This window comes from the organism of the source record quoted next, unplaced genomic scaffold (genome assembly GCF_019419815.1).
Source record: "Pyrus x bretschneideri cultivar Hongxiangsu unplaced genomic scaffold, Pyrus_bretschneideri_v1 Contig1, whole genome shotgun sequence".
In the NCBI taxonomy this organism is placed as follows: domain Eukaryota; kingdom Viridiplantae; phylum Streptophyta; class Magnoliopsida; order Rosales; family Rosaceae; genus Pyrus; species Pyrus x bretschneideri.
The window spans coordinates 6,030,536-6,042,669 of NW_025999390.1; the positions used below are offsets into that span (position 1 = coordinate 6,030,536).

At 36.7% G+C, this 12,134-nt stretch overlaps 2 protein-coding genes across 2 annotated transcripts; one reads left to right on the forward strand and one right to left on the reverse strand.

Annotated features, from left to right (window-relative positions):
- Nucleotides 1-1,433: 1,433 nt before the first annotated feature.
- Nucleotides 1,434-4,517, forward strand: LOC103957505 (calmodulin-like protein 3). Its single transcript, XM_048581962.1, has one exon. The coding sequence runs from the start codon at nucleotides 3,829-3,831 to the stop codon at nucleotides 4,396-4,398; it is 570 nt and encodes a 189-aa protein (XP_048437919.1). The 5' UTR covers nucleotides 1,434-3,828; the 3' UTR covers nucleotides 4,399-4,517.
- A 926-nt stretch (nucleotides 4,518-5,443) lies between these two features.
- On the reverse strand, nucleotides 5,444-8,249 carry LOC103957504 (basic leucine zipper 9). Its single transcript, XM_009369676.3, has 6 exons — nucleotides 7,899-8,249; nucleotides 7,151-7,268; nucleotides 6,839-7,001; nucleotides 6,528-6,603; nucleotides 6,251-6,376; nucleotides 5,444-5,947 (listed from the first exon to the last, which is right to left on the reverse strand). Exons 1-6 carry the CDS (start codon nucleotides 8,169-8,171, stop codon nucleotides 5,657-5,659), a joined length of 1,047 nt encoding a protein of 348 aa, XP_009367951.1. The 5' UTR covers nucleotides 8,172-8,249; the 3' UTR covers nucleotides 5,444-5,656.
- Nucleotides 8,250-12,134: the final 3,885 nt, after the last annotated feature.

Here is a 12,134-nt window from a genome sequence, read left to right on the forward strand (position 1 = left end):
ATTAAAAATAAAAAAACAAATTAAAAAAAACCCTAAAACCCATGTTTTCACCAACCCACTCCTCCCTCTTCACCTCCTCGACCCACCTTCTCCCTCTCCTCCACTCTCTTCACCTCCCCCCCCCCCTTTTTTCCTCTCTTCCCAAATCAACGTACACCCAACCCTAATCCCCAAAATTTTATTAGCCACAATTTTGGGCATTGGATCAAGTTGTCGCGGAAGGACTCGATTTTGGGAGGCCATAGTTTGGAATCGGAGGCTGGACAAGAAATTTGATGAGGGTGTTGAGCCAGGTGTCAAGGATCTCAACGGTGGAGTCGTCGAGGACGTTGAAGTTGTTGATGGAGCGGGAGTTATGGGCTTCAGATGGGGTGAGACAAGTGGCGGTGTGCGAGCGGGTTACCGGAAGGAGAGATGTTGCAGCGGGAGGAGAAGAGAAGGTGATGGGCTTTGTCTAGCCTTCACCTTCGTCCCCAGAAATGGCCGGTCTTTGTCCATTTTTTTATTTTTCCACATGGGTCCTTAATGACACGTGGCACAAATTCAGCAGCCATATCAGCACAAATGTGGATCCCACCCACGTCATTACTTAACGGTTTACATAACGGATTTTTTAACGGATGTATGAAATTGAAATAAAATGATAAGTGAATGTATGAAATTGAAATGTTTTAAAAATGTTGTATGATGTTACAATCGATCTCAAACTTGAGAGGGTAAAATGTAATTAACCCAAAAAAAAGCATATTTCTTTCCCTTACACATTATTTCTTCTCTCTCTCCCATAACATTTTACTTAATTGGCGACACTCAAGAATTTTATTTGTTTATAAAATTTGACGTATGACAAGTGGGATAAACACATAATTGTATACAATCTGTTAAAAGAATTTCTTGTCTAAATTTAAAAGCTGGACGATCCAAAATTTTTTTTTTTCCTCCAATGCATAATATTTCTTGAATGAACTTGCATCCACGTGAAAGATTAGAATAGGAGGAAAGTTTAAATTAGTGTGTTGTAGATCCCACGTGAGATGGTGGGCAGTGCATTCATTAGACAGAGAAAATTATTTAACTTAATTGGAAAAAATTAAGTGAATAAATTAATGTTGCAAATACGAATATAAAACTGCAAAACGCGGTTTCTGACATTATAGGTGGAAGAAAAAAAAAACGAAAACTAATGAAATAAGATTTGAAAATTTTGAGTTGTAACGATAAAGATAAAATAAAGGGTAAAATAAATAGTACCAGGTTTAACTTTTTAGCGTAAAAATGTGATTTTTTGTTAAAGTAAATAGTACCGCGAGCTTTTAGTTAAAACTCTAAAAAAAAAAAGGGGTAAATTATATTTTACCACATAAGGTTTGAGATATATTGTAACCTCATATAATATCTTCAAAAAATTTCATTTTCATATCTCATATACTATTTTATTTGAATATAATACATCCGTTACATTTTCTATCCATTGTTCTGTTAAAATCTGACATGGCAATAATAAACCTATTACACGTAGGATTTGAATCCTCACCTAAGCCCAAGAAGAGGATCCTCCTGACCAAAGTACTTAGGCCGTTAGATGAAAATTCAACGGCTATAATTATTATAACTTTAAAGAAAGCTCATGTTTGTAGCCGTTGGATTTTCATCCAACGACCCAAGTGTTTTGATCAGGAGGATTCTCTCCTTGGGCTCAAGAGACGATCCAAGTCCTAACACGTCAGCCCACTTCCTCCAAAACTTGGACACGTAAATATTCATCTGCCACATCATAAAAAAAAACTTAAATACAAAATTAAATTATAACAAAATGAAAAGGGGCCTACCCCCCTTCTTCCACCCGACCACAGGCCCGGATCTCTTCTTCCACCCTAACCACCAGCGCACCACCCCTCCCAATCCCAAAACCCTCAGTCTCTAATTCGCCAAATTCTTCTGATTCTTCTTCTTCCCCAAATCTCCGTAAAAAATCTCTCTATTTTCGCTCTCAATCCGAAAGAAAAAAATCCCAGAAATTTCATGGATTTCGAAATTTTATTTCACAAAATTCAAAACCATCATCTTTTCCTCGTCAACCTACCTGAGGACGAAGAGGGCGGCGTGCAAGGTTCTAATCGGACCGCGGTGGTGCTAAGGGGATTAGAATCGAGAATGCTCAGAGGGGAGAGATGGGACAGGGTGGGAATCCGCTCCATTGCTGCGAAATGGGATTGGGAAGAGGAAGGAAGTAATCTGGTGTGGCGTCGGAGCAAAGGGGGTTGAGGTGGGGTTCTGAAGCGGATGGTGGAGATGGTTTCTCAGAGGTGAAGGTGAGGTGGAAGAAGATGTGGAACGGGATGATAGAAAGGAAAAGCAAGAGAGATGGTGAGAAGAACGTGGCGGAGCAGAGTAGATCCGGCCATTTTTGTGTTGCTGGCTTAGAGCGGGAGGGGAATGCGAGCAGTGGGTCGGGGAAAACCAGGGTTTAGGTTTTTTTTTTTTTTAATTAATTATTTTTAAATGCATAAAAAAATTATTTTTTTTACCACGTGACACAATTTTGGTAACTACGTCAACATAAATGTGAATGTTATATTTACTACGTCATCACTTAACGGTTTACTTCACGAATGTATGAAATTAAAATGAATTAATAAGTAAATGTATGAAATTAAAGTATTTTAAATATATTATATGCGATTGCAATCAATTTCAAATTTAAATGAGTAAAATGTAATTTACCAAAAAAAAAAAAAAAAAAAAAAAAAAAAAAAATGCAAATCATCTCCGAACCTACACCACCTGAGCTTAGGGATTAAATTATTGTGGCCTTTAAAAATTGATTTCTAATCTCCGCTGAGAGTCCAGAAAGGATATGCTTCCGACAAAAGAAAATCATTTCTACAATATCACTAAATCTGATTTTTTTTTTTTTTTTCTTTAAGCTTGAGTGTTTTAAATCATCTCCAACGGTTGATGACTCCTTGCTTCAAGTGCTATATTATTTCCTTTTTCTGGTTTCTAGGTGGCCACTAAATGACTACTATTTTTCAAATCTAGAAGCACTTTAAATATTTTTTCAGAATTTACTTGAGTTTTTAAATTTTATTAAATATTGATTGTAAAAATATTTTCATTAAAATCGTTTTTAGTTCTTTTAAAAATACTTCTAAACAAACACGTGTACTATTTCATCTCAAAGTTGAAGTTAGATGTGATACCGTTACCATATATATATATGAAAAAGACTTTTTGTGTCTTTTTTCACTTAAAAAAAAATAATACAAGGGGAAGATAATTGGCATTCATCTTAAATTGAAGGCCAAGCAAATATGGTCAAAACTTATTTGACATGCTTGGTTTTTCATAGCAAGGTTTTTTTTTTTTTTTTTTTTTTTTTTTTTTTTTTTTTTTTGTCGAATTCATAGCAAGTATTGTAATCATATTAATCTTAAGTGTCTTTTAAAATACAACTAATTTGTTTTAATCCGAATTTACTTTTCTGACCAGTAATTTATTTTCTTCCAAGTGTTGCTGATTAAACCGACCAACCCTAAAACAAATATGACAGCATCCTTTGTGTATTGCACCAGTTCCAATTAAAAATTCATATTCAATGCCAATTACCAGCTTCTTAAGAATCTTAAAGACTTATCAAACAATAATTATCACAATTATCATAATTAATGTTGGAGTGGCACTTGTGTAATTCACCAAAAAAAACCGGGCATTTCATCATGACAAACACTATATAAACTGTAGTCACTTTTGAAGGAAATCACACACATTTCACATATTTCTCCATATTTTCTGCACACTTGATTAGGCTTTCTGTGCAGTGGCATTATGGGAATTACAGGAGTTTGCTTTAGATTACTTGGTGACTTGGTTCAAGCCATTGGAGGGGTCCCATCAAGTTCAACAAGCAAAGGAGCTCACATTGTTCATGAAGATCAACGTGACCAATATTCCAAATGCAAACCACAAAATATTGCAACCAAAGTTGATGAATCCATGGCAAGGGCACTGATCACAGTGTTTGGGATGGAAACAAATGGAAGAATCAAGAAGGAAAAGGCGCGGCTTGTCGTGGAGAATCTTGGACTAATACGTAATGAGGAAGACCAGACGGGTTTCGATTTGCCAGGGGATGATCATGAAGTGCCAGTGGAGGAGGTCCTTGGTGGATTGGAGGATAATGAGTCCGAGCGCAACGAGCTCCTGCGCGAAGCATTCAAGATTTTCGACGAGGATGGCAATGGATTCATAGAGGCTGTGGAGTTGAAAAGGGTTTTGGAATGCTTGGGTTTGGGGAGTGGGTGGGAGATGGACCAGGTTGAGAAGATGGTGAAGGTTGTGGATTTGAATATGGATGGGAAGGTTGATTTTCGAGAGTTTGAGTTAATGATGAGGTAATTAAAATGTCATTAGCTTATTGATTAAGATCAAGATGCTTATCTTTTATTTTCTTCAAACAATATGTTGCCCTAATTGTAAATTCAATGGGCTCATAATTTTTCTTTTTCACCATCCAATTTTTGTTGTTTCTTCTTTTCATTTATTTTAAACTCAATCATTCAACCTCGACGGAGAAATCATTTTTTTGCTTAACAAAGACATGAAGAAAGATGTCTAATCACTAACATTACAAGTCCTTACGCGATTAGATAATCTCTTATAATACAATTATGTAAACAAATTACAATTACGATAACATGGAGTGTGATTAACAGTGATGGTAGAACACTATATAATGAACTAAAAATATTAAATTATCCATAAATCATAGTTGCAACTTTGCACCTTCCCCTAGTGCAGACACACCCAAATAAAAGAGAGTAAATTGTCTGACATTTTTGTAAATTATATTAAACTTACATCAGTTGGACTACTTAATTAAGTCAGCACTACCAAATGTGGGGCCAGATGCAGGAATAATAAAAACAAGTTTGTGCATGCGATGTATTTCTAACCACTGATCAAATTTGGGATCAAACGCCCAAATAATATAAACAAGGTTCAATTTTTTATTAATGATCAAATGTGGATGATGGGATGATCTGCGATTAAATATCATCATAATTCATAGACGATTGACTGTAGCATACTCGAATATAAAATCTTTGACATTAAGTACAGTGCACGTGCAACCCTGATGTGTCTACTTTTCTAACTAGGGAGATGACAAGCATATGTGGATGGATCCAAACGTTTCAACTACAAAACGCGGTTTCTGCTTTTCATGTGCACTTCTTCAAGTAAAAGCATTTTTCCTTAATTGTATAACACAGTTGGCAGCATGATCTTCCTTATTTGCAACCTCAATTATTATACATAAACAAAAAGAAAGAAGAATCTGTTGACTTATGGAGTGTGCAAGTGGAAATAAAAAATAATTGAAAATTCTAGAATGCACTGATGCATGAGATGCGTCGGTGTAATGGATGACTACATTTGCGTGTTTCAATTAAAACATTCCAGTTTCTTCAATAAACTGCGACATTTTACATGAGAAATACGAGTCTGGTACAAGCTAGAAAACCATAAAAAAGAAAGAAGAAAAATACCAAGAAAAGGAGACACTTCTAAGAACTACTTAGAAATCTGCCTAAAGCATCTTATAAGACATATTCGATCTAACTGACAGGGTTACAGGCATCACAATCGTTTTATTTTATGACCACAAATCCGAGACACAGCTAACAGTATCGCTCATCATCCGATTACTCAGATTGCTATTCGCCATACCAGCATTTCCGAGTCCAAAGCTTGCATTCTGTCCGGAGACTGCAATTCCAGCATACGGAGCATCCTCTCCATGGATGGTAATAGTCGGTGAGACGTGTGCTGCTACCCCGCGCAAATTTTGAGGGTTGAGCGGTTGCGTGCCTAGATGACCTTGAAGAATTTGATTGAAACCAGAGGTCATTGAGCCCCGAGCAACCATATCTTCAGCTAGCTTCACCTAAAATGAAATCACCGCTCCTTAGTGACAAAATTCCTTGACATTTTACCACTGTCATATGGAAATATAGTATTCGTTAATCGCTAATTGACGTGTTTTTAAAACTGTTTGTCATTGTTTCGCTGTATATCCACTACTTCACTCACTTGCAAGCACAAGGCAAATCAGAGGTTCTGTTCTACAGATTTTCCACCCTCTTTAAACCCTACATGTTTGCTTGTTTTAAAGATTTTTCACCGTCACGATTGCTTTGCCTAATGTTTTGACATTCCGCACTTAAGCACTCTTGGTGTTATTTTATACCTTGGCTCTCAAAGCTTCCACATCCGATTTCATTACTCTATTGTTTGTATCAGCATCGCGGAACTGTTGAAAAGCATCCGTTAGCTGCCTATGTAAGGTTGAATTTTCTCCTCTCAGTTGTTCAACCTGAAATAAAGCCATAAATCAAACTTCTGCATCAGAATAACTTCAAATATTCGATGTATAATCACAAACTTCACATGGAAAACAAATTAATTACTGGTCAATACACTCTAAATTTTGTTCTGGTAAAGATTCCACCAAAAATATATGATACCTGCAACTCGAGATCCGCAAGATGTGCTTGCTTTCGTCTTCTTGATCGCCTAGCAGACTCCCTGTTCGAGACCTTCCTGCAAGTTAATGACAAAGGTAATGCAGTATTGGATCAATTCCATATTTAAAAAGAATTGAAACAGAGAAAGAAAATATTAAAGGGAAGCGATTTTCCGCACACCCTTGTTCTCACTGCACACCTCTCTTTATTTCAGTCCATTGGCCTTCGAATATTCAATCCAAAGGACAGAAAAAAAGGATGGTGCGCAGAAGGAGAAAAGGTATGCGGAAATTATTTCCCATATATAATACCTTCTAATGCGTTTGATGTCGAGGGGTTCTGTGCCGTCTCCACACGGACTAACTTCTATCTCGAAATCATCCTCATCCGATTGTTCTCCGGAGGAACCACTGTAGGCTCCTCTTGTTTGGTTATCTCCTCCAATCGGTTTAGCAGCCGATGTTGGACTGCCCACTGAAAAACCATATATCAAAACTCACTAAATCACACAACAAGCAACAGATGGCGCCCGAAACACAAACAGAGCACGCAGAAAAAGCGATGAAAACACACATAAGCAAGTGTAAAGGTGCAAGCTTGACATGTTTTTTTCGAAAGCATACCACAAATCGATGACTGGGAATCCATGGCTGCTGAGATGCAGGAGTTTTTTGGAGTGAGATTTTGAGTGCAGAGTAGGGTTTCTGTCAGTTGACTGCTTGAAAAACCATTCATTATATCCTGCATTCATGGAATATATAAAAACACTTAGTAAATATTGTTCTTGGAGCTAGACAGCAACATTTAACACTTCAGTTTATATACTTGTCTTGTAATGGCTGCTAATGAATTATTTATATAACAATGCCACACTTCATTTTATACACTTGTCTTATACAGTATGTGTGTCGGTTTTCAGCGTCTAAATAAATTTGAGTATTAACTTAACCATAAAAATCATTTCGTTATGAAAATAAATCCATAATTTTCCTAAAAGAAAAATCTATAGGATTTAGATTTCTGTGTGTTTCTACAACAATTGACATGAGCCTCCCCATCATCAATGACTTGTTAAAGTGGGAACCTTTCAAGCATGATGTGACTGGCTTGCTAACAGCCATACGTGTTTTGAATTCAGTATGATTAATTACCCAAGAAATAACTAATTAACTAATTAATCAATATACCATCACCTTTTTCTTAAAATAAACATAAAATTCTTAAGCAAAATTCATTTTCCAACCCCACAACGACGACGTTTTGGTCAAAATATTAAAACCACACATAGTATAACATGTCAAATTGCATCGGATGACGTGGGACTGGACCCCGGTGTCCGAAAGTCCCGTAAAGTGAGAGAGTGTGACTAACCCGATTTTGGAAAGCGAAGCTGTGGTCGCCGGCGCAGACGTCGCCGAAAAATACATCCGCATCGGCGAAACTCCGGTCTCTGGCCCGAAGTTCGCCGAATTTTTCATCGCGGTGCCCTTGCGTATCGGCGGCCTCCTGACCGATCATGGGCTTCTCCAGTAAGTACTCCAGGGCCTCGCCAAGACAAACCTCCGACGGGCTCCGCTTCAATTCGAGGGGGGACGAGGCTGTTTGGGAGTATACCTCCACGTGGTAACGGGGCTTTTGCTCCATTTGGGATCTCCGTGCTACCTCCGGTGAGATTAGCAGGGAGAGAGGGAGAGGGAAGGGGGAGGGAATAAGAGCAGCGGGAGTGGGTATTAATAGTAAAATGCGGTGTGGAAAAGTACGTAAAGAAAAAGTGGGCGGCACATGAAGTTAAAAGTTTGGTGTTGCATCAGATTACGGAAATGCCCTTGTGAATTGTACGAATGGCGCGAGATGTGGGTTTTGTGGTAATTAAACATGACGGGATCTTCTTGTACAAGTAATGCAATATATTTTATTTATTTTGTGATTATCTGACCGTTGGATCCTAGAATCTGGAAGAATCATGATGCTGACACGAAACAAGTTGATCGTGTGGTGGGCCACCTGAATCTGGCGGGGTTTTGGATTCTCCCCTGCCCCTTTTTCCTTTCCTGCCTCCCTTTCCTTTTCTTCTCTCTCAATGTACATAGGAGGTAATCCTGAGCGTCTAAATAGAATGAGAGGGAAGGAGAGATAATTCAGATTCTCTTTATGTTTGATTACGTAATTGCCTAGTTATGTTTGATTATTTTTTTAACTGTGTTATTTGAACTTGAGATTTCTTCAAATATTTATACTAAGAGCTAGTTCAAAACGTTTTACAATTTTAATATATTACATTGCCAGGTTGCTCAAAATTATTGTTTATTCAGAATCTTATATTACGTTTTCAAATTACTTGCAGTTATTATTTATGTGCAATCATGTTTTAAGATATGGACTTAATCAATAAAAGTTTGTTAAAATAGCATACCTAAACACAATAACCTGTTAAATTCTAAAATGATATTATCAATATGGTTGTGTCGACACGAACATGAAATGATTAATCAAATAGTATATAAAATGCTATGCGATATATTACATTCTAGTTCGAGGGTTAATTTTCCTAAGACCAATAACAGTGCACTTTCTTTTTTAATTAAACATGACCAATTTAAAAATACAATATTTACATTTTTCTTTTTTGAACAATTGATATTATCTACACTAGGGGGATAGGGTTGGGCTTAGCCTCACAATGGGCTAGCAATAATATGATTCAAATTCACCTTTGGTGAGAATCGAACCTAAGACCTCTCACTTACAAGTGAAGAAGAGTATTATTAGACCGTAGTACTAAGTAACAAATATTTACATTAAATAGTATATAAAATGCTATGCCCTATATGAGGCCAAGCCAACTCTCTTTTTCTTAGTGTAAGTAATACCGTTTGTTAAAAAATGATACGAAATTAGTTGCAAGAATATTTGGGGCCACATATTTAAATAGGTTAGGCTTACTATCATGCCAAGTCACCTAATAGCATTGTTAATTTTTATAGTGAATTATTGGTCCTTATATGTGTAATGGAAGGTCTAATTTATTTATTTAACCATTTTCACTATGGGACTATATTTAATGATGTCCTTTTAGACCATCTCCAGTCGAAGGAGGGCCAGAGGGCTCGTTTTAGCCCTCTGGTCCTCCAAGAAATTAATATTTTAATGAACACTGCAGTGCCATATTTCTTAGGCTATCTCCAACTAAATTTAAAAACTACAAAAACTTAAATTTAATGAAATATAATGAAATATTTAAAATAAATTGTGAAAACACTTACTTCGTCGTAGTAATTGGCACTGCTTTCATGTCTACTTGCAATGGTTAACAGTTGCATGTTAAATTAATTTTTTAATTTAAGTGTCCAATTACTAGTACAACTTAGTTTGAGATAGTTACATGTATAAATGCACATTTACCATCTCTAATAGGAAGCTTATATTTGGGGCACCCATTATATTTGTCCCACATCGAGAGAGAATTGAGCAAGCATAAGCTTGCATGTGTGGCACTCATTATATTTGTCCCACATCAGTTGTGGAAGAGGTTTGAGCAATAAAATATGCTTATAAAAGCAACATTCCCGCATAGAACCAATCACCTTTCTGGGCCTTAATTAAATATTCTTTTTAAATTTTTGCCCCAAAAAAAAAAAATTGTTAAAAAAAATTTCAAAAATAACAGCTAGCTGATTCAAAATTTTTAGACTGCCCTGGGGCCGACTAGCTAGCTCATTTGGGCCGCCCCGTTGGTCCTTTGGTCCTTTTTTGTCTAGTAGGGCCCACGAGCCCTTCGGCCTGGCCCTTGGTTAGAGATGATTTTAGGGCTATTTTCAGCCCTCGAACCCTTTGGTTGAGATGCCTTACCATCTCCAACCCAGGGCCAAATGGGCATAGGGCTTGTTTTAGCCCTCTTACAAAAAACCGTCTCCAACCGAGGGCTATAGAGCCAAACATAATTTATTATTTAAATTTAAAAACTACAAAATTTTAAAAATACAACTTAAATTTAAAAACTACAAATAAAATTTAAAAAATACAACTTATATATTTCAAGTCAAATGTGAGAGGTTTTATTTAGAGTATTTAAAAATAAAAAATAAAAAAAGTGGGTGGGAGTCCCACATCGGCTATGAGAGAGATTTAAGCAAGCACTAAAGCCTATAAAAAGAACACCAAAACATTCAACTAAACATACTTTCTGGGCCTATTAAATTTTTTTTTTTAAATTTGGGCCCGAAAAAAAAAAAATCAAATAACGATATGTCAGCTAGCTGTTGGTTTCAAATTTATGGCTCCTTTGGGCTAGTCGGTTGGCTCATTTGGTCCAGTCGGTTGGCTCCTTTGGGCCAGCCGGTTGGCCCTTTGGCCCTTTTTGTCCAGTGAGGCCCACGAGCCCGTTGGCCTGGCCCTCGATTAGAGACGACTTCCTTTGGGCCAGTTAGTTAGCTTATTTGGTCCAGTCGATTGGCTCCTTTGGGCCAACCGGTTGGCCCTTTGGCCCTTTTTTGTCCAGTGAGGCCCACGAGCCATTTGCCTTGGCCCTCGATTAGAGACGACTTTAGGGCTGTTTTCGGCCCTTCGATTGGAGATGGTCTTAGAGATTTGTGCCTTCTTGTTTGATAGGTCCTTGTCCATTGGAATTGGACATGGTTTCTATGATTTTAATAGTATTAAGGAGCAAGAACTATGAATGATTACTTTCCTTTTTTAAAAAAAAATGGTGATGCTAGGGGCAGTTTGGGATTAATGTGCCTTTAAAAAAACATTTTTTTAGAAGCATGGGTAAACCTGCTGCTTCTACTTTCTACTGATTTAGACCCATGATTTTAAAGAAAAAATAATGTTTTTTTTCTTCATTTACCAAACGCAATTAAAACTCCAATTTTTTTTAAAAATATATACTTTTAAAACAATTTAAACAACATCAAACCAGCCCTAAGTGTACACAACCTAGCCTTTTACATCATCCTTCTTAATCACAACACTAGCTAGTGCAAATCATTAGCAATTTTATACTGCTTTATGCAATATTGACATCATTTATTCATGTGGCTGTAACTTCTTTAAATTGTCGATGCAGTACAAATGGACCACAATTATTTACGAATGGACGTGTAAACGAATAATATATTAAAGACAAGTGTGTTAAAAGATATTTATTATGGATGGACAAGTGTTTTGCTTTATGCCCATGGCATTGGATCCAATATGGAAATGCACAGTTGCTACTTTAGGCCATGCCCTTATAACATTTCATAAAGTTTCCTTGTAATTTCATGGATATAATTATAAAGTTTGAATTAGAGAGTTTAATAAAGCAAGGACTCTCTATGTTCCTTAATCAATTTGGATAAGCTTTAAACAAAGGGGCCACCAATGAAATGCAGTCAAAATCCAACAAAAGATCACACTGTGTAATCTTCCATCTTTATGCAAAAGCTATAAATTAAATTAAATTAATGCCTTGATGGAAAAGCATATAGGTAGGGTTTAGTGGTTTGTTTAGGTAAATAGAGTGGATCTCTAAGGATTAGTTTAGGTGTGGAAAAGCAAATTAAAGCTTGATTTAGACAAGCACCGACCTAAAAACAAAGATGCTGATGGATGCTTTGCATGCCTTGC